General features: G+C 47.3%; 1 protein-coding gene across 3 annotated transcripts in view; it reads left to right on the top strand.

Annotated features, from left to right (window-relative positions):
* Positions 1-24,530, top strand: part of LOC123761409 (6-phosphofructo-2-kinase/fructose-2,6-bisphosphatase) — a 274,084-nt gene that overhangs the window by 30,143 nt on the left and 219,411 nt on the right. The window contains exon 3 of one of the 3 annotated variants that reach the window (XM_069313301.1): positions 17,708-17,771. The exons of the other annotated variants lie outside the window; for them this stretch is intronic. Within the exon in view, the coding sequence (XP_069169402.1) occupies positions 17,708-17,771 (64 nt within the window). The remainder of the gene's footprint in view (positions 1-17,707; positions 17,772-24,530) is intronic. 3 annotated transcript variants of the gene reach the window in all.

Below are 24,530 nucleotides of genomic sequence, written 5' to 3'. Positions count from 1 at the left end.
AACACCTACCACACAACGTCCCAGCGTGCAACACCCCACCACACAACGTCCCAGCATGCAACACCCCACTACACAACGACCCATCATGCAACACCCACCACACAACGTCCCAGCATGCAACACTCCACCACACAACGTCCCATCATGCAACACCCACCACACAACGTCCCATCATGCAACACCCCACCACACAACGTCCCAGCATGCAACACCCACCACACAACGTCCCAGCATGCAACACCCCACTACATAACGTCCCAGCATGGAACACCCCACCACACAACGTCCCAGCATGCAACACTCCACCACACAACGTCCCAGCATGCAACACCCCACCACACAACGTCCCAGCATGCAACACCCCACTACACAACGTCCCAGCATGCAACACCCACCACACAACGTCCCAGCATGCAACACTCCACCACACAACGTCCCATCATGCAACACCCACCACACAACGTCCCATCATGCAACACCCCACCACACAACGTCCCATCATGCAACACCCCACCACACAACGTCCCATCATGCAACACCCCACCACACAACGTCCCATCATGCAACACCCCACCACACAACGTCCCATCATGCAACACCCACCACACAACGTCCCATCATGCAACACCCCACCACACAACGTCCCATCATGCAACACCCCACCACACAACGTCCCATCATGCAACACCCCACCACACAACGTCCCATCATGCAACACCCCACCACACAACGTCCCAGCATGCAACACCCACCACACAACGTCCCAGCATGCAACACCAACCACACAACGTCCCATCATGCAACACCCACCACACAACGTCCCAGCATGCAACACCAACCACACAACGTCCCATCATGCTACACTCTACCACACAACGTCCCATCATGCAATACCCACCACACAACGTCCCATCATGCAACACCCACCACACAACGTCCCATCATGCTACACTCCACCACACAACGTCCCATCATGCAACACCCACCACACAACGTCCCAGCATGCAACACCAACCACACAACGTCCCATCATGCAACACCCCACCACACAACGTCCCAGCATGCAACACCCCACCCCACAACGTCCCATCATGCAACACCCACCACACAACGTCCCATCATGCAACACCCACCACACAACGTCCCATCATGCTACACTCCACCACACAACGTCCCATCATGCAACACCCACCACACAACGTCCCATCATGCAACACCCACCACACAACGTCCCATCATGCAACACACCACCCCACAACGTCCCATCATGCAACACCCACCACACAACGTCCCATCATGCAACACAACACCCCACAACGTCCCATCATGCAACACCCACCACACAACGTCCCATCATGCAACACCCACCACACAACGTCCCATCATGCAACACAACACCCCACAACGTCCCATCATGCTACACCCACCACACAACGTCCCATCATGCAACACCCACCACACAACGTCCCATCATGCTACACCCACCACACAACGTCCCATCATGCAACACCCACCACACAACGTCCCAGCATGCAACACCCACCACACAACGTCCCATCATGCAACACCCACCACACAACGTCCCATCATGCAACACCCACCACACAACGTCCCAGCATGCAACACTCCACCACACAACGTCCCAGCATGCAACACCCCACCACACAACGTCCCATCATGCAACACCCACCACACAACGTCCCAGCATGCAACACCCACCACACAACGTCCCATCATGCAACACCCACCACACAACGTCCCATCATGCAACACCCACCACACAACGTCCCAGCATGCAACACTCCACCACACAACGTCCCAGCATGCAACACCCACCACACAACGTCCCATCATGCAACACCCACCACACAACGTCCCATCATGCAACACCCACCACACAACGTCCCAGCATGCAACACTCCACCACACAACGTCCCAGCATGCAACACCCACCACACAACGTCCCATCATGCAACACCCACCACACAACGTCCCATCATGCAACACCCACCACACAACGTCCCATCATGCAACACAACACCCCACAACGTCCCATCATGCAACACCCACCACACAACGTCCCATCATGCAACACAACACCCCACAACGTCCCATCATGCAACACCCACCACACAACGTCCCATCATGCAACACCCACCACACAACGTCCCATCATGCAACACAACACCCCACAACGTCCCATCATGCTACACCCACCACACAACGTCCCATCATGCAACACCCACCACACAACGTCCCATCATGCTACACCCACCACACAACGTCCCATCATGCAACACCCACCACACAACGTCCCAGCATGCAACACCCACCACACAACGTCCCATCATGCAACACCCACCACACAACGTCCCATCATGCAACACCCACCACACAACGTCCCAGCATGCAACACTCCACCACACAACGTCCCAGCATGCAACACCCCACCACACAACGTCCCATCATGCAACACCCACCACACAACGTCCCAGCATGCAACACCCACCACACAACGTCCCATCATGCAACACCCACCACACAACGTCCCATCATGCAACACCCACCACACAACGTCCCAGCATGCAACACTCCACCACACAACGTCCCAGCATGCAACACCCACCACACAACGTCCCATCATGCAACACCCACCACACAACGTCCCATCATGCAACACCCACCACACAACGTCCCAGCATGCAACACTCCACCACACAACGTCCCAGCATGCAACACCCACCACACAACGTCCCATCATGCAACACCCACCACACAACGTCCCAGCATGCAACACCCCACCACACAACGTCCCAGCATGCAACACCCACCACACAACGTCCCATCATGCAACACCCACCACACAACGTCCCAGCATGCAACACTCCACCACACAACGTCCCAGCATGCAACACCCACCACACAACGTCCCATCATGCAACACCCCACCACACAACGTCCCATCATGCAACACCCCACCACACAACGTCCCATCATGCAACACCCACCACACAACGTCCCAGCATGCAACACTCCACCACACAACGTCCCAGCATGCAACACCCACCACACAACGTCCCATCATGCAACACCCACCACACAACGTCCCAGCATGCAACACCCCACCACACAACGTCCCAGCATGCAACACCCACCACACAACGTCCCATCATGCAACACCCACCACACAACGTCCCAGCATGCAACACTCCACCACACAACGTCCCAGCATGCAACACCCACCACACAACGTCCCATCATGCAACACCCCACCACACAACGTCCCATCATGCAACACCTCACCACACAACGTCCCAGCATGCAACACTCCACCACACAACGTCCCAGCATGCAACACTCCACCACACAACGTCCCAGCATGCAACACCCACCACACAACGTCCCAGCATGCAACACTCCACCACACAACGTCCCATCATGCAACACCCCACCACACAACGTCCCAGCATGCAACACCCCACCACACAACGTCCCAGCATGCAACACTCCACCACACAACGTCCCAGCATGCAACACTCCACCACACAACGTCCCAGCATGCAACACCCACCACACAACGTCCCAGCATGCAACACTCCACCACACAACGTCCCATCATGCAACACTCCACCACACAACGTCCCAGCATGCAACACCCCACCACACAACGTCCCATCATGCAACACTCCACAACGTCCCATCATGCAACACCCCACCACACAACGTCCCATCATGCAACACCCACCACACAACGTCCCATCATGCTACACCCCACCACACAACGTCCCATCATGCAACACCCCACCACACAACGTCCCATCATGCTACACCCCACCACACAACGTCCCATCATGCAACACCCACCATAAATAAATAAATCTTCGGTTATCGACAAGTAAGAAAACATCTTTTTCGTCTTGAACATCCTCTAAATCAGCCAGAATGGTCTGCAGTTCAGTGGTGTAACACTCGCCCGGTGCTTCGCGAGCGCTATATGGCCTGGGTTCGTATCCTGGCCGGGGAGGATTGACTGGGCGCCAGTCCTTAACTGTAGACTCTGTTCACCCAGCAGTGAATGGGTACCTGGTTGTTAAACGATTTGGCGGGTTGAATTCCGGAGAAAAATTAGTACGTGAAACTAATTAGAAAATATAAAACACCGACCTTACCTAACCTACTTAGTATGTTAAGATAAGCACCTTATTGCTTCGTAATTACAATTATTACCTAACCTATAATAGGTATAGGTTAAGTAATAATTGTAATTACGAAGCAATAAGATGCTTATCTTAAGATACTAACAAGGTTAGGTAAGGTCGGTGTTTTCTATGAATCTTTTTAAGGGTATCTATTATGTTTAGTATATCACCTATGCACGTAGTTAATAAGTCAATATTGACTTTACGAATTTGCGAGAACGGGTCGCGTTTAGGGCAGGTCCTTAATCTAACATATCAGGTAAGGTGAGAGGGAACAGTGTAGCAAGGTTTTACATCAACAGATAGCTACATAAGTTGACAGAGGTGACCACACTGGTGAGGATATATGTCTTAAGTACTAATATTGGGGAAATTGAAATTGAAATTGAAATAAGTTTATTGAGGTAAAATACACACAAAGGGATGAGGTAGCTCAAGCTATTCTCACCCCATTCAGTACAACGTGTTAATATATACATAGACACACATCACAAATAAACATATTACCAAACATTCTGAGAGGTAAACATATACATTTCCTCCTTCACAAGTAGTATGGTATCAGACGTACACACAAATACTTTTATGACCTAGGTATACTGTATAGACAATTTGCAAGACACCTGCAGATAATTCAACAAAATATTACAATCTTGGTGCAAAATTCTTATATCTCTCAAGAATATCATCAACCTTTCCGTTGTGACACATCCAGGCTATTTGTTCAGGAACAGTCCTCATCTCAGTGTTTCTATATACATTAATCAACGGACAATCAAGAACATAATGGGCAAGGGTGTGAGACCTTAACATACCACATAGTTTACACTTCGTGTCATTATCATGAACATCTATCCCATATTCCCAGTAATATTTGTACCCAAGCCTGAGCCGCATGTACACAGAGTCACTCTAAGCATTTCTCCTTTTACTATAAGTGAAATGGGTGTTTTGACTCACATACATGTAGTGTTGCATGGTTTGACTTCTCTCATACATTATCTCTCTCCTCTCCACTCCCGCCTGTGCCTGAATATTTCTGATTTTGCTTCTTATTTGTCTCATTGTGAATTCACATTCAATGTCAACTTGTGGTTTTGATGTGGCACGTTTGGCCAAGTCATCCACCACCTCGTTGAGCACTATTCCAACATGAGATGGAATCCACATGAATTTCACACTATAACCTTTCAGCTGTATCTCAGTTATTCTTCTCTTACAGTCCTCAACTATAGACATGAAGACTGGGTTTCGACTGTTTAAGGACTCCAGTGCTCCTCGGCTATCGACAAATACAAAAACATTTTTGTCGTCATGACGTACTTCCTCCAAACACGCCAGAATGGCCTGCAGTTCAGCTTGTGTGGATGATATATAATTACTAAGCCGGAGTTCAATTATCCTGTCCAGTCCCAAACTCCGTATATTCCCTTATTAGGACACCACACCCTGCCCTGCCATCCTCCGCCACCGACCCATCGCAATATACATGTAAACTGTTGCCTCTTGGTAACCGAGATATCATGCTTCCATACAAACACCGTAATTGTCCCGATTCATGATGAATCTTTTTAACATTGAGGGGTACAATTTCGACGTCTATTTTCTGTACTTTCCAGGAAGCAGACATATTACACTGTCGAGAGGGTTTACAGCAGTCAAGTACATCGTATTCCCTGAGGTCATGAGCCAATCCCCTCGTGTAGCGTGTCTCCCTCAGTTTCCTGGAAGTGTGTACGTCACTCAGGCAGGTCTGAACGCTCTCAAACAGCTTATCCCCTCCTTTTCTCCGCATGAAACGAATAGATACTCTAGCGTTAATGTCACGGACTCTATCACACACACTCTGTAAATTTAATTCCATTCTCATTATTTCAATCATTGCATTTCTTTGACATCCAAGAATAATCCTCATAGCTTCGTTCTGTATCAGCTCTATTTTTTGAATTCTGCCTTGGCCTGTGTAAGACAAAACGGGTGCTGCGTAGTCTATCAGGGACCGAACAGTGCTTATGTATAACATCCGCAAGATAGGTACCCCAACACCTTTACCAGAAAAAGCCAGTGCTTTTAGAGGATGCAGACGGGCTTTACATAAGGTGCTGATATGATTTATTTCAGCATTTTTACTCTCACATGTGTATCCAACATACATGCCCAGATACTTGTACTTCTGAACACGGCTCAGTTCCACACCATTTATAGTAAGTGTTATATTTCTTCGTTTCCTATACTCGTATTTGGTTTTATCTGCATTTATAACTAAGCCTAACTTGTGACAGGTTGTACCAAGTATGTTAAGAGCAGTTTGAATTTTGTTCCCAGAAGTGCCTTGTATAAGAATGTCATCAGCATATATGATCGTCGTGACCCCTGGAGGATACATCTCTGATGCTAATCTGTTCATTAATACATTGAATAAGGTGGGACTTAATACTCCCCCTTGTGGGGTACCTAACTGAAACCTCCGTTCCTCAGACATGTATCCCTGGTAATACACCTGACCTTTTCTGCCTTGTAGATAATCCCTTATCCAGTGTAGCAATCTCCCTGTTATTCCCAGATTGGCTAATTCGTATAAGATTACTTCCCCATTGGCTTTATCAAACGCTCCTTGTAGATCAACAAAAACTCTACAATTGTCATCCACATTAGACAAACACTTTAAGAGACAATCCGCAGTACTTTTGCCTTTGATAAAACCAAAGAAATTACTGGACATGTTATCACCTACAAGGCAGAGTAGCCTATTTAACAAAATCCTTTCCATCATTTTACAAAAGCAGGATATTAAGGAGACAGGTCTGTAGCCACCGTTTGACTTAGGGATAGGAATGATGACAGCCTCTTTCCATTTTCTTGGTAACTTTCCCTCTCTATAACTCATATTAAACAAATCAAGTAAGGGACTAGGTTTCATACCGGCTAAATAATTAAGTATGTCATACGTTACTCCATCTTTTCCCGGAGCAGTAGAGTTGCCACTTTTTATAGCATCCAGTAGCTCATCGTGAGTTATCTCAGTGCATGTTATAGATCTTGTATTTAAGGCACATAAAGTTACTCCATTTCTAATATTTTCCCATGACTCAATGGTGACTCTCGTGTCTTCAGGTAAGGACTCCATACCAGCAGCACTTGCCCATTTATCTACTAACTCATTAGCAACTTTCCCTGGATCTGAGTGAGCAATGAATTTGGTCTTACAACCTCTGATTTTGTTTACTGCTCTCCATATGTCTTTAAGGTTCTCAGTATTACCAATGGACTGAGCAAAGTCTTGCCAGTATCTGTCCCGCGCCTCCTTCCTCACCTGACTGCATTCCCTAGCCACTTCCAACATTGTATTTTTCTCTTCATCCCTCATTCCATTTTTTAACCATTCTTTATGTGCACTCCGTAGCATTCTCTCCCACCCCTTGACTTGCTGATCATTGGAATATTTAAATTTCTTAGGTCCATGCGTCTTGCTTCCACTAATCCTTCACTGGTCATTGGGGACCTTAATGCTCGGCACACAAGCCTTGGGACAGTGGGTAGTATTAATGCTAATGGGGTCAAGTGGTTACAGTTTCTACAAGATCATCCACATACCTGTCTCTTGGGAAACAATGAACCAACTCACATCAGGGGAGGACGGCTTGACTATGCCTGCATGTTAAACTCTCAGGGGATTATGGGGGAGGCTCGGGTTGTTCGGGAACTACTTAGTGACCACTTTGCCTTGAACGTTGAATTACCACTGGGGAAAAAACAAGTCCACTTTAAAAGGAAAAGGCTAAATATTAATAAAGATATGAAAAATTATTTTTGGGGAAATGGGTACTACAAGACACAGTATGAGGCTGGCCCACTAAGTGTTGCTTGTGTCTGTTTTACTTGGGCGGAGTATGAGTATTTATTACTCGTATGGTCGCTTACTTTGAGGTTGCCTTGAGGTGCTTCCGGGGCTTAGCGTCCCCGCGGCCCGGTCGTCGACCAGGCCTCCTGGTTGCTGGACTGATCAACAAGGCTGTTGGACGCGGCTGCTCGCAGCCTGACGTATGCTTCAGTAAGATTTTGCCCAATGTGTTTAACAACTTCTTCTGCTCTGTTGAATCTAAGTTGAAATCTTATTGGATTTGTAACTGTGCACTGTGTTAGATAATGTTCCAGAGGTCTGTCAGGCATTTCTCCACAGTGCTGACATTTCCTCTCATCTTCTGGAACCTGTAAGCCTATTTCCCATGCACATGGGTATCCAAGCCTGATGCGATGTAAGTGTGCAAACTGTTGCTCTACTGCTCCCTTTCATCAAACTAAGTGGTTCGTAGTTGGTTGAATTCTTGTACCAACCCGCAGATCCTGATGTTGCAACTGCTGTGTTGTGGTCACTGTACATCTCCTGCATTGCTCCGTTTCTAATTACTTTCTTAATCTGTGATAGACTCTGTGGTATGTAAATGTCTACATTTCTTCTCTTAGTTGCAAGTTTTGCAGCTTCGTCTGCAATGTCTTTTCCAATTGTGGTACAGCACTTATGATCCCTCCACAGTCCAGACAGTTAACGACGGTCTAGTACAGAACATTCAGATGTTCGCTGACCCTTTAGGTCGGCCCCCTGCACCATCTTATTATTATTATTATTATTATTATTATTATTATTATTATATTATTATGTCTTGCTGGCCATTGTCTGATGGGACCCACAGCAAAATGATTGACTATTTAGTTAAGTACGCATATGTATCTGTGGCTGGTTTACACACAAGCACGGTATAGTTTGATTACAAGCCATTTAAAGCTTGTGACGAGGAAAAGGAGTCGGGGATAATTATGCTGTTTACTACACTGTTTTCAGCCAAATTAAGCATTACATGAATAGCCAACAACAATAATAGTAATAATAATAATAATACATAGAGAGTAAATCACATTAACCTGACTGCCCATGTTCCACCCCATCCTTTTTGTATCTTTTATTTTATTTTTTCTTTCAACACAGTTTATACTTTGAGCTCAATTACTTTTAAGTTTTAGTCTAACTGTTTTTCCCCCCACCTCACCTTGCCCGAAACGCTATGCGTACTAGTGGCGGTAGGTATTGTACATACTACCCCTATCTATAAATCAATCAGAATGTTTGTAACTGTATCTATGTATGCACTTTTCCTAAATAAAATATTATTATTATTATTATTATTATTATTATTATTATTATTATTATTATTATTATTATTATTATTATCCAATAGTCGGAACAATATGAAAGGTAATAAACGCCATGCCTATTACAATGACCCCAAACTGCGTACTTTGAAACGCACTGCCAGACGAGTTGGGCTTGCATATAGGGAAACATGCACGCCAGCAATGCTCAAGCTCTTTCAGAAAGCCCTAGCCAAGGCGAGGGAGCGCATGACAGAGCTCAGGCAAGATAACTGGGAAACTTTTGTTAACAGTCTCAACTCTCACACCCTCCTCAGCCAGGCATGGAAGGATATTAAAAGAATTAAGGGGTCATGGTACCCGAAAATCCGATGAAAAATGGAATATTTACGAAAAATTACGAAAAATACTACAACGTTCTGGCAACACTGTGGTCCAAACCGTTTAATGATATCTTGAAAAATAACGTAATTAGAGTCAAATTTCCCGCTGCAACTTTCGTGAATCTGGTCCTCGCGGCGTGAGTGCGCCGCGGGGTATTGTATCTTACGTTGTAGAAGTCTTATTTTTCGTAATAGCGTTGAAAATAACATGTTATGCATAAAATGAATATAAACTCACTCATTGGCAACAGTATCGTGAGAGAGAGAGGGGTGGTATGTGGCTCAGGCCCTCAGTGACTGCGTCTCTCTTGGAGAGAGGATGTATGCTGACGCGCTCTCACAATATCTCCCAGAACATGCTATTTTTGCTATTTGTACTGCAATATGACTTACCAAACGAACAAGAGAAAAGCATTGAAAGCTAGATGCATGCGAGCTCTCCATAGAAGGTACGAGCTGGTAAATCACGCATTGTCACGAGTGACCGCGAGTAGAGTAACTTGTCGCGCGCGCTACGCATCTCCAACTTTTACAACTAGATCTGCCTTCACAGCCTTTATTTATTATTCAATTTACATGAAACTTGCACATTATATGTAGAGTTTACGCCTCTAAAAACACATGTAGCTTTTCTTATCTACGTAGATTTATTGATTTTATAAATAATGATACACTTCATTTTGTTGCATACGTTTTTGGGAAACTTTTAAAAATCTGTATTATTGCACTAAATACATCTGGGATAAAGATCATACTACCAAATCTTTATTATATAGTAAGGTCATAGCGAGTGTCGTAGAAATGATTTTGGTTCACAATTGTGGGCTGTGAAAGCAATTGAACATTGTTGAATTTTTTTTTTTTTTTTTTTTTCTCCTTCTCTATTTAGGCTGAGATGCTGAAACTTGGCCTAGGTGCAGCACCTTTCACATGTATCAGGATAATAAATTATGAATACCCTACAACAACTCTCATAATTCCGGGGAGAAACCCCCTTAAAGGCGATAAGATCGGCCAAGTAGCACACCCTCACCCTCTACACAGAGCAAACGAGTTAGTCGATGCTTGGGCAACCACCTCTAGCTTCAATAATCTTCCCCCAGACATACAGTTCAGATTAAATGCTGGTTACGGAGATCGAGAAAGGCTCGTTGACTTCATGCTCCACAAGGAAGATGAATGCAACGTGCCATTTACTGAGTTTGAATTACTCGCGGCCCTAAACAAAGGCAAAACCACATCCCCCGGTGAAGATGGTATCACTTATGACATATTGCGTCTGCTCCCTTTAGTACCAGGGAATCCCCTGTTTGAGCTGTATAATATGAGCTATGTTACAGGGGAGCTTCCTAACTCTTGGACCAACAGTATAATCATTCCAATTCCCAAGCCAAATCAAGAGAATGCTTTCCGCCCAATTTCCCTACAAGCTGCATTTGCAAAACATTCGAAAGAATGGTCCTAAACCGTCTCCTCCATAGAATAAGAACCATGCTATCCCCCCAGATATATGGCTTCATGCATGGAAGGAGTGTGCATCATTGCATCACCACCTTTCTTACCCTGCACACTGAAAAGTCATATACCACCTTCCTAGATCTTAAGTCTGTCTTTGATATTGCAAATAGACATGTTATCTTGAGTGAGCTTGCAAGAATGAATATTGGTGGTCGGCTTCTTTGTTGGATCAGGGGTTACTTATCCAACAGGAAGTCATCTGTATTTTTCCAGGGGCATAGGAGTGTAACAAGAGACTTTGGACTAGGTACCCCGCAGGGTGGTGTCCTCAGTCCTACCTTATTTAATATCTTAATAAACACGCTGTTAAACTCTGTACCGAGCAAACCCAACGTCCACATCATTAGCTATGCTGATGATATAATGATACACACCACTGGGTATGCTAACACGCAGAACACTCTTAACTCTGTATTAGACTCATGTCAGGACCTAGGTTTAGTCATCTCAGCAGAGAAAACAAAGATACTAAATCGGCGCCCACCCAGGCAGGGAGGAGCTGTTCGCAAGATGCAACTGTCTGATGGCTCCCAGCTTGACTATGTAAACAGATTCAAATACCTTGGCCTTGAGGTGCCACTGTATGGTCCTGTTGTATTCAGACTCTGTCGTCAGTATAAAGAGAGGCTCCGAGCTCTCAAGGCTGTTGCAGGTTATCACTCAGGCTATGGTGCCAATGTCAGAATTGTCAAAATGATGTACCTTGCATACATCAGATCTTTAGTGGATTATGCTGCACCTCTGTTGTTTTGATGCCTGAAAGAAAGCTTGGAGGGCTTGAAAAATTGCAGAACGAAGCCTTGAGGGTGCCCTCGTACCACAATCCTTCGGTGCCCTCGTACCACAAAGATACTTAACATGAGAAAGGAACTTAATATTCCGAGCGTTGTTGATCGTGTTACTGAAACTAACTGCCAAATTGGTATAAAAATGCTTAGGCTAACTCATCCTAACCCTTGCACAGAAGCCCTCGAGAATTTCTTTATTGAAGGTCAGCATTGTTCCAGATGGATAACTAAAACTGGGAATGATCTCAAAATGTATCAGGTTTATACCAAGAGAAACAACAACGGCACTTTCCTGCACCGTGGGAGGTTACACCCTTTCCAGTTTTAATCCCTCCCTTTCCACCCAAGAAACAAATTAGAGATTAGCCCAAGCTTCGTCTTGAGGCAAAGCTCAACGTCTTAAACCATATTGATGCTCTGTCCACAGAGCATTCTCTCTCTCAAATCATATACACTGATGGTTCCCTACACCGCACCACGGGTGCAGCTGGAAGTGCAGTTGTTCTGACAATGGGCGATGGCTTGTACTTTGAGTAGGGAGTCCGTATAAACAACTGGGCCTCTACCCTTCAGACCGAACTATTTGCCTTGATCCTTGCACTGAAATGTGTACAAGTCTCCAAACTTGATACATTAATTGTAAGTGACTCCTTATCATCCTTAAATGCTCTCAACTCTTTTAAGACATAGCTGTAACATGCTCGTGTCCGAAGCTAGACACAAATACAACAAAATTATTAAGGATGGTAACAGAGTCCATTTCATGTGGTCTCCATCTCATGTTGGCCTCCGAATGCATGATAGAGCTGATAAGTTAGCCAAAGAATCTGCCTTTAAAGGAGCCGTTGAGTGTAACCTTGGATTGTCAATGAGCAATCTGAGAGCAGCAGTACACCGAGAACTTCAACAAGATCTTGTAGATCTGAGGCAAAGTGAAATTGACACCAGTAATTTCATCTATCATCATACTATCATGCAAGAAGAGCCACACATCTATGGATCATCCAATAAAATCAGCAGACTTCTAGATGTTACTACTGCTCGGCTTAGACTCGGTTACAAGTACCTCTGGGAATTCTCATTATCTGTTGATGTAGACCTGACCAAATGTAAACTGTGTCAACAAAATTATTCGCACACCCTCCGTCACTATGTGATGGAGTGCGAAAAGATACGTGAATTTAGAGACAATTCTATAACCAATGTTCCAACGATGTGTCAATATTTCATTCAAAATGATCTGCTACCAGAAATTTTAGCCAAATATCCCCAGTTTGCTAACTGTAGGTAGTAACTGAGTGATTGTAACCTATCCACCGCTGCCCACTGGATGGGGGGCGGTGTGCAGGACAAACATATCAATTGTGACACTAGCTCTCCATATATGTCAGTTGCTTAATTTAGAACCTGTACTTGAGGTCGATCTCGAACCCATTGTTGATGTGACGACTTATATTGAATTTTGTAACTAGCTCATCAAGATTGTAACTTGCTTAGCTAAATGAACTGTGGGGTTCAGTCCCTGAGCCCATTATGTGCCTCTGTAACCCTTTCCACTACCGCCCACGGGATGGGTATGGGGTGCATAATAAATGAACTTAACTAACTGTATGGTCAGCACAGTAACCGGACCAGGCAATGTGATGTAGTCATTGCGCGAATTCGCCTTGGCTATAGACACATCTGGCAGGTTAGTGAGGCTGAGCCACTACCAGAATACTCAGATTAGTTCATTTATTATGCACCCCATACCCATCTTGTGGGCGGTAGTGGAAAGGGTTACAGAGGCACATAATGGGCTCAGGGACTGAACCCCACAGTTCATTTAGCTAAGCAAGTTACAATCTTGATGAGCTAGTTACAAAATTCAATATAAGTCGTCACATCAACAATGGGTTCGAGATCGACCTCAAGTACAGGTTCTAAATTAAGCAACTGACATATGTGGAGAGCTAGTGTCACAATTGATATGTTTGTCCTGCACACCGCCCCCCATCCAGTGGGCAGCGGTGGATAGGTTACAATCACTCAGTTACTACCTACAGTTAGCAAACTGGGGATATTTGGCTAAAATTTCTGGTAGCAGATCATTTTGAATGAAATATTGACACATCGCTGGAACATTGGTTATAGAATTGTCTCTAAATTCACGTATCTTTTCGCACTCCATCACATAGTGACGGAGGGTGTGCGAATAATTTTGTTGACACAGTTTACATTTGGTCAGGTCTACATCAACAGATAATGAGAATTCCCAGAGGTACTTGTAACCGAGTCTAAGCCGAGCAGTAGTAACATCTAGAAGTCTGCTGATTTAATTGGATGAACCATAGATGTTTTACAAGAATGTAAAATCATCATTACCACTGACGCCCACAAGATGGGTATGGGGTGCATAATATATGAACTAAACTATCTAAACTATGTACTCTCTTAACTCCCAATGTACCTTATTGTATATAAATAAATAAACATGACTTGGCATCCAGTTGATAAGTACCCGACGGCCTTGACGTCTGAGTGTTGCATTAATAATATGACATTTGTTATCAGATGGATGTTGTCATGTATGTGTTCTTGTTGCAAGGTTTCAATGGCAGTTCTCGAATCTGTATGAATGATAACATGATATAACAAACACAGTCACTGAGAAGGGTGTCGATGAAATACATGCAGACTTTGTTATGCAATCCCCTTGGGAATCTCCGCCAGCAGACTTTAAGATTATGGTTATTGAAGGAAAAAGAACCAGACAAATCCTCATCTGCTGCGTAACATTGCACAGATGCATATAGAAGCAAACTTGGCATCCGACAGCTTCACTTACTTCACAGATGGATCAGTAGACCAGCAGGGACAAGAAACCGGAGCTGCAGTTAAAGCAGGAAACTATAAATAGTTAGAGACTCAAATGGGTGTTCAACTGTACAAACAGAGATGCTAGCCATTCAAAAGGTTCTGGAACATGCTCTTGCTGAACACTGACAACATGTTATCATACACACAGATTCGAGAACCGTAATTGAAACCTTGCAACAAGAACACATATGTGATAACATACATCTGATCACAAATGTCATATCATTAATGCAAACACTCAAACGACAAGGCCGACGGGTACTTATCAACTGGGTGCCAAGTCATGTGGGAATAATTGGAAATGACATTGCAGACGAAGCTATAGCTATATATAACGCTATATAGAGCTATAGCTTTATATAACGCTATATATAGCTATAGCTATATATAACGAAGCTATATACTATAGACCAATATCGAACCTACCCATACTATCAAAAATATTTGAAAAAATTATCTACAAACAGCTCTACTCCTATCTCGTAAAATTCGACATTCTTAGCCCCTGTCAGTTTGGCTTCCGCTCCCAAAAGAGTACCAGCGATGCAATTATTAGTCTCCTTGATATAATTTACTCAGCCCTTGACAAAAATGAGTTTCCGATTGGACTCTTCATTGACCTGAGAAAGGCCTTTGATACTGTTAATCACGATTACCTCTTATGTAAACTCCATCATTATGGAATCCGAGGCCATGCACTGGACTATATCCAATCCTATCTTAGTGATAGACACCAATGTGTAGCCATCAAAGATATAACCTCTCCCACTCTACCAATAACCGTTGGAGTGCCACAGGGCAGCATCTTGGGATCTCTCCTATTTCTTATATACATCAATGATCTGCCTAATGTCTCTAACATTCTGAAACCTATTTTGTTTGCTGATGATACTACCCTCATCTACTCCAACCCCAACCCACATACACTAAATGATGTTGTTAATAATGAACTAAAAAAAGTTCACTTATGGATGTCAACCAACAAACTAACACTTAACATAGAAAAGACCTACTACATCCTATTTGGAAGCAAATCTACAAATGCAATTCAGCTTCAGATAGACAATGTAAACATTAGCAATAAAAATGATGGAAAGTTTCTTGGCCTATTCCTAGACAAGAGACTCAACTTCAGTACCCACATACAACACATAGCTAAGAAAGTCTCTAAAACAGTTGGTATACTCTCCAAAATCAGATATTATGTACCTAACTCTGCTCTCATCTCTCTATATTATGCACTAATCTATCCCTATCTCAACTATGGTATCTGTGCATGGGGTTCAACCACTGCAAACCACCTCAAGTCCATCATCACCCAGCAAAAATCTGCTATCAGAATAATATCAAATTCTGCTTTCAGACAACACACATCCCCCTTGTTTAACTCCCTAAACATGCTAAACATAATCTCACTCCACAAATTCTCTTGTGTCAACAACATTTACAAAACCCTGTTCTTAAACGCAAATCCTGCTCTGAAGCTCTCCCTGGACAGATCCAATAGGACCCATTATCACCACACCAGAAATAAATATCTCTTTAATATCCCCAGAGTTAAACTTAATCTGTGTAAACACTCTATGCAAATAAAGGAACCCAGTTTATGGAACTCACTCCCTATTGAATTGAAAAGCTGTCCAACTTTTACATCATTCAAAATCAATACTAAAAAGTACCTAATTTCATCTTCATAGTTTTTCACTTTTTGCCTTAAAATTGCACTGTATCTATTGCTACCCAATCTCCCAACCTTTATGTTCCCAATCTGAACAACTTTACCATTGTGATCATTGCTGTCTTCTTATATGTGCCGTCAATCTGCTGTATGGTGTTTATAAATCTTGTTTAAATTACTAATCAAGCTGTCAATGTAATAAATCAGAGCTTTAATATAACAATGTGCTTTAATATACTTATTAAGCTCTCTCATCTCATTTTTCTCTTGCAATTTATCTTTATCATTTATCAATTCTGATAGAAATTACCTACTTAAAATTATCTGTTAGATTAAGGACCTGCCCGAAACGCTGCGCGTACTAGTGGCTTTACAAGAGTGTAAATACTGTACTATCCAATGTATTCTCACAAACCCAATGTACCTTCTTGTATATATATAAATAAATAAATAAATAAATAAATAAATAAATAAATAAATAAATAAATAAGCTGCAAAACTTGCAACTAAGAGAAGAAATGTAGACATTTACATACCACAGAGTCTTTCACGGATTAAGAAAGTAATTAGAAACAGAGCAATGCAGGAGATGTACAGTGACCACAACACAGCAGTTGCAACATCAGGATCTGCGGGTTGGTACAAGAATTCAACCAACTACGAACCACTTAGTTTGATGAAAGGGAGCAGTAGAGCAACAGAAGTACACTTACATAGCATCAGGCTTGGATACCTATGTGCATGGGAAATAGGCTTACAGGTTCCGGAAGATGAAAGGAAATGTCAGCACTGTGGAGAAATGCCCGACAGACCACTGGAACATTATCTAACACAGTGCACAGTTACATATCCATTAATATTTCAACTTAGATTCAACAGAGCAGAAGAAGTTGTTAAACACATTGGGCAAAATCTTACTGAAGCGACCATACGAGTCATAAATACTCATACTCCGCCCAAGTAAAACAGAAACAAGCAACACTTAGTGGGTCAGCCAGAGGCTTAGGGCCCGCGCAGGAATATCCCTGCAAAAAAAAAAAAAAAAAAAACAAGAGCATGTTCCAAAACCTTTTGAATGGCTAGCATCTCTGTTTGTAAAGTTGAACACCCGTTTGAGTCTCCAACTATTTACAGAGTTTCCTGCTTTAACTGCAGCTCCGGTTTCTTGTCCCTGCTGGTCTACTGATCCATCTGTGAAGTAAGTGAAGCTGTCAGATGCCAAGTTTGCTTCTATATGCATCTGTGCAATGTTACGTAGCAGATGAGGATTTGTCTGGTTCTTTTTCCTTCAATAACCATAATCTTAAAGTCTGCTGGCAGAGATTCCCAAGGGGCTTGTATAACGAAGTCTGCATGTATTTCGTCGATACCTTCTCAGTGACTGTATTTGTTATATCGAATGTATTGATGGTTGAACAGCAGAGCTATGGGTGGCGCAAGGGCATGGGAAGCACTCTTGTATACCATGTATACAAGAGTGCCTCTCATAGCTCTCTACATATGTCAGTTGCTTAATTGACAAACTGTACTTGTGGTCGGTCTATATCCCCAGTTTGCTAACTGTAGGTAGTAACTAAGTGATTGTAACCTATCCACGGCTGCCCACTGGATGCGGGGCGGTGTGCAGGACAAACATATCAATTGTGACACTAGCTCTCCACATATGTCAGTTGCTTAATTTAGAAACTGACGATCCATCTCGATTGTGGTCGGTCTCGAACCCATTGATGATGTGACGAGTTATACTGAATTTTGTAACTAGCTCATCAAGATTGTAACTTGCTTAGCTAAATGAATTGTGGGGTTCAGTCCCTGAGCCCATTATGTGCCTCTGTAACCCTTTCCACTACCGTCCACAAGATGGGTATGGGGTGCATAATAAATGAACTTAACTAAAAAAACTTGAACAAAATCATCAGGACAAGTTAATGGGGGACCTTTGACAAGACGCCAGCTTCCTGTCCTCGTCGAGGCCACTAGAACATTAGTGACCCTTAGGTAAACTCAGGTAAAAGCTACCAAAATCCCACCACCTGCTACCAATCCCATCACCAGTTACCATCCCAACCATGAACTATCTACGGGCTCACCATAGCCCGTGTTACTTGGAACTTTTTGTTCCAGGTAGCGAATCTTTAACAACAACAACAACCCAACCATGGCAATATCTACCCACCACCAGCTACCAGACCCACCACCAGCCACCAGACCCACCACCAGCTACCAGACCCACCACCAGCCACCAGACCCACCACCAGCTACCAGACCCACCACCAGCCACCAGACCCACCACCAGCTACCAGACCCACCACCAGCTACCAGACCCACCACCAGCTACCAGACCCACCACCAGCCACCAGACCCACCACCAGCTACCAGACCCACCACCAGCCACCAGACCCACCACCAGCTACCAGACCCACCACCAGCCACCAGACCCACCACCAGCTACCAGACCCACCTCCAGCCACCAGACCCACCACCAGCCACCAGACCCACCACCAGCTACCAGACCCACCACCAGCCACCAGACCCACCACCAGCTACCAGACCCACCACCAGCTACCAGACCCACCACCAGCTACCACACCCACCACCAGCTACCAGACCCACCACCAGCTACCAGACCCACCACCAGCTACCAGACCCACCACCAGCTACCAGACCCACCACCAGCTACCAGACCCACCTCCAGCCACCAGACCCACCACCAGCTACCAGACCCACCACCAGCCACCAGACCCACCACCAGCTACCAGACCCACCACCACCCAGCCACCAGACCCACCACCAGCTACCAGACCCACCACCAGCCACCAAATCACCACCAGCTACCAGACCCACCACCAGCCACCAGACCCACCACCAGCTACCAGACCCACCACCAGCCACCAGACCCACCACCAGCTACCAGACCCACCACCAGCCACCAGACCCACCACCAGCCACCAAACCCACCACCAGCCACCAAACCCACCACCAGCTACCAGACCCACCACCAGCCACCAGACCCACCACCAGCCACCAAACCCACCACCAGCCACCAAACCCACCACCAGCCACCAAACCCACCACCAGCTACCAGACCCACCACCAGCCACCAGACCCACCACCAGCCACCAAACCCACCACCAGCCACCAAACCCACCACCAGCTACCAGACCCACCACCAGCCACCAGACCCACCACCAGCCACCAGACCCACCACCAGCTACCAGACCCACCACCAGCCACCAGACCCACCACCAGCTACCAGACCCACCACCAGCCACCAGACCCACCACCAGCCACCAGAACCACCACCAGCCACCAGATCCACCACCAGCCACCAGACCCACCACCAGCCACCAAACCCACCACCAGCCACCAGACCCACCACCAGCCACCAAACCCACCACCAGCCACCAGACCCACCACCAGCCACCAGACCCACCACCAGCCACCAAACCCACCACCAGCTACCAGACCCACCACCAGCTACCAGACCCACCACCAGCTACCAGACCCACCACCAGCCACCAGACCCACCACCAGCTACCAGACCCAAAACCAGCCACCAGACCCACCACCAGCCACCAGCCACCAAACCCACCACCAGCTACCAGACCCACCACCAGCCACCAGACCCACCACCAGCCACCAGCCACCAAACCCACCACCAGCTACCAGACCCAAAACCAGCCACCAGACCCACCACCAGCCACCAGCCACCAAACCCACCACCAGCTACCAGACCCACCACCAGCTACCAGACCCACCACCAGCCACCAGACCCACCACCAGCTACCAGACCCACCACCAGCTACCAGACCCACCACCAGCCACCAGACCCACCACCAGCCACCAGACCCACCACCAGCTACCAGACCCACCACCAGCTACCAGACCCACCACCAGCTACCAGACCCACCACCAGCCACCAGACCCACCACCAGCTACCAGACCCACCACCAGCCACCAGACCCACCACCAGCTACCAGACCCACCACCAGCTACCAGACCCACCACCAGCCACCAGACCCACCACCAGCCACCAAACCCACCACCAGCCACCAGCCACCAGACCCACCACCAGCCACCAAACCCACCACCAGCCACCAGACCCACCACCAGCCACCAGACCCACCACCAGCTACCAGACCCACCACCAGCTACCAGACCCACCACCAGCCACCAGACCCACCACCAGCTTCCAGACCCACCACCAGCCACCAGACCCACCACCAGCCACCAAACCCACCACCAGCTTCCAGACCCACCACCAGCCACCAGACCCACCACCAGCCACCAAACCCACCACCAGCTACCAGACCCACCACCAGCCACCAGACCCACCACCAGCTACCAGACCCACCACCAGCTACCAGACCCACCACCAGCTACCAGACCCACCACCAGCTACCAGACCCACCACCAGCCAACAGACCCACCACCAGCTACCAGACCCACCACCAGCTACCAGACCCACCACCAGCTACCAGACCCACCACCAGCTACCAGACCCACCACCAGCCAACAGACCCACCACCAGCTACCAGACCCACCACCAGCCACCAAACCCACCTCCAGCTACCAGACCCACCTTCAGCTACCAGACCCACCACCAGCCACCAGACCCACCACCAGCTACCAGACCCACCACCAGCTACCAGACCCATCACCAGCTACCAGACCCACCACCAGCCACCAGACCCACCTCCAAACCCACCTCCAGCTACCAGACCCACCACCAGCCACCAAACCCACCACCAGCCACCAGACCCACCACCAGCTACCAGACCCACCACCAGCTACCAGACCCACCACCAGCCACCAAACCCACCTCCAGCCACCAGACCCACCACCAGCTACCAGACCCACCACCAGCCACCAAACCCACCACCAGCCACCAAACCCACCTCCAGCTATCAGACCCACCACCAGCTACCAGACCCACCACCAGCTACCAGACCCACCACCAGCCACCAAACCCACCTCCAGCCACCAGACCCACCACCAGCCACCAGACCCACCTCCAGCTACCAGACCCACCACCTGCTACCAGACCCACCACCAGCCACCAAACCCACCACCAGCCACCAAACCCACCTCCAGCCACCAGACCCACCACCAGCCACCAGACCCACCTCCAGCTACCAGACCCACCACCTGCTACCAGACCCACCACCAGCCACCAAACCCACCACCAGCCACCAAACCCACCTCCAGCTACCAGACCCACCACCAGCCACGAAACCACCACCAGCTACCAGACCCACCACCAGCCACCAGACCCACCACCACCCAGCCACCAAACCCACCTTTAGCTACCAGACCCACCACCAGCCACCAGACCCACAACCCAGCCACTAAACCCACCTCCAGCCACCAGACCCACCACCAGCCACCAAACCACCACCAGCTACCAGACCCACCACCACCCAGCCACCAGACCCACCACCAGCTACCAGACCCACCACCAGCCACCAAACCACCACCAGCTACCAGACCCACCACCAGCCACCAAACCCACCTTCAGCTACCAGACCCACCACCAGCCACCAAACCCACCTTCAGCTACCAGACCCACCACCAGCTACCAGACCCACCACCAGCCACCAAACCACCACCAGCTACCAGACCCACAACCCAGCCACTAAACCCACCTCCAGCCACCAGACCCACCACCAGCCACCAAACCACCACCAGCTACCAGACCCACCACCACCCAGCCACCAGACCCACCACCAGCTACCAGACCCACCACCAGCCACCAAACCACCACCAGCTACCAGACCCACCACCAGCCACCAAACCCACCTTCAGCTACCAGACCCACCACCAGCCACCAAACCCACCTTCAGCTACCAGACCCACCACCAGCTCTAAAAAATTCGCCACCTAACTGCCAAAGCCATCACCAGCTGCCAAACTTATCACCAGTTCTCAAACCTACTGCCAGCTACCATATCGGTTACCATACTCACAATCTGGTTCGATTCCCGGCCTGGACTAAAATGGCTGGGCGCATTTCCTTTCATTTTTTTTTTTTGAGATATATACAAGAGTTGTTACATTCTTGTACAGCCACTAGTACGCGTAGCGTTTCGGGCAGGTCCCTGGAATACGATCCCCTGCCGCGAAGAATCGTTTTTTCATCCAAGTACACATTTTACTGTTGCGTTAAACAGAGGCTACAGTTAAGGAATTGCGCCCAGTAAATCCTCCCCGGCCAGGATACGAACCCATGACATTGCGCTCGCGGAACGCCAGGCGAGTGTCTTACCACTACACCACGGAGAATTGCAATGACTGCAATCTATTGCCACCGTTCACCTTGCAGTAAATAAATACCCGGGAATTAGGTAACTGACATTGCCCCCTGGAGGGAGGGAGGCAGGGAATTATCAGGGGAAAGCGCCAAGCCATTACGACTATATAGCACTTGGAAGGGATCAGGATAAGGATTTGGGCTGGGACGAGGGAAAGGAATGGTGCCCAACCGCTTGGACGATCGGGGTGTAGCGAGTTAATCTTATACTCGCTCCATTATCTCATTATCTTAATAGCATAACTAATTAGCACTAATTAAAGAAACTACAATCCTTTCCCCAATTACAGGTAATACTCTTCTCATCTTGTTGGAGGGAGCCGAGGTGTAGTCACCATATAAGCAAGCGATAAGAGGAATAGCGGACAGTACAATTTCCACAGTCAACAATGTAACACTCGGTGTGTACAGTTTTAATCGACCCAAGACGCTACAGCTTCGACACAGAGCAGACAGCAGACTACGATCGCATCGAGCTACAATTAACGCTCTGGCTCCCCGAGTTCAGACACTTGCAATTCCCAATCGAGCCGCCACGCTCTCCCACATAGAGCTCCGGGACTCCGGCCCTCACTTAGCTCTCTGGTCTGCTCCAAGCTCCGTCTGAGCGTTTACAACAATGCCACCAACCGACTACTGTAATCAAGACTACTAAATAAATATGAAAATTCACTAAACAATGTGTATCTAATCTACCCAACAACGTAACATAAACGTACGTTACAGGGGGATTGAACGGCGACCTGTATGAAGCGAGACCGTTGCTCTATTGATCAGCCCAAGTAGTTAAGCACTTGGAGAGAGGATCCCCTCAAGGTCAAACTGGAGAGGGTCAGTAGTTTGTTCATGGAGGACCTCGACACATGCCTGTAAATACAGGCATGGGGACGGTGGCTGAGTAGACAGCACCCTGTACACGTAATCCTATGGATCAGGGTTCGATTCCCGGCGCCATCGAGAAACAAAATGGGCAGAGTTTCTTTCACCCTGATGCCCCTGTTACCTAGCAGTAAATAGGTACCTGGGAGTTAGACAGCTGCTACGGGCTGCTTCCTGGGTGTGTGTGTGTGTGTGGGGGGGGGGGGAAGTTAGTTAGTAGTTAGTAACAGTTGACTGATTGACAGTTGAGAGGCGGTCCGAAAAAGCAGAGCTCAGCCCCGCAAGTACAACTAGGTGAATACAGGCTTCCTGGCCCCAACAAAACGAAATATACTAATTAGTAGCTTCCCAATCCACCACCAGCTACCAAACTCACCAGCAGATACCATACCAATCACCAGCCACTATACCAACCAGCAACTACCCAACCCACCGTCAGCCACCATACCAACCAGCAACTACCCAACCCACCGTCAGCCACCATACCAACCAGCAACTACCCAACCCACCGTCAGCCACCATACCAACCAGCAACTACCCAACCCACCGTCAGCCACCATACCAACCAGCAACTACCCAACCCCACCGCCAGCCACCATACCAACCAGCAACTACTCAACCCACCGTCAGCCACCATACCAACCAGCAACTACCCAACCCACCGTCAGCCACCATACCAACCAGCAACTACCCAACCCCACCGCCAGCCACCATACCAACCAGCAACTACCCAACCCACCGTCAGCCACCATATCAACCAGCGACTAC

The sequence above is a fragment of the Procambarus clarkii genome, chromosome 7 (assembly GCF_040958095.1).
Source record: "Procambarus clarkii isolate CNS0578487 chromosome 7, FALCON_Pclarkii_2.0, whole genome shotgun sequence".
In the NCBI taxonomy this organism is placed as follows: Eukaryota; Metazoa; Arthropoda; class Malacostraca; order Decapoda; family Cambaridae; genus Procambarus; species Procambarus clarkii.
This window is presented reverse-complemented; position numbering and strand designations above follow the sequence as displayed.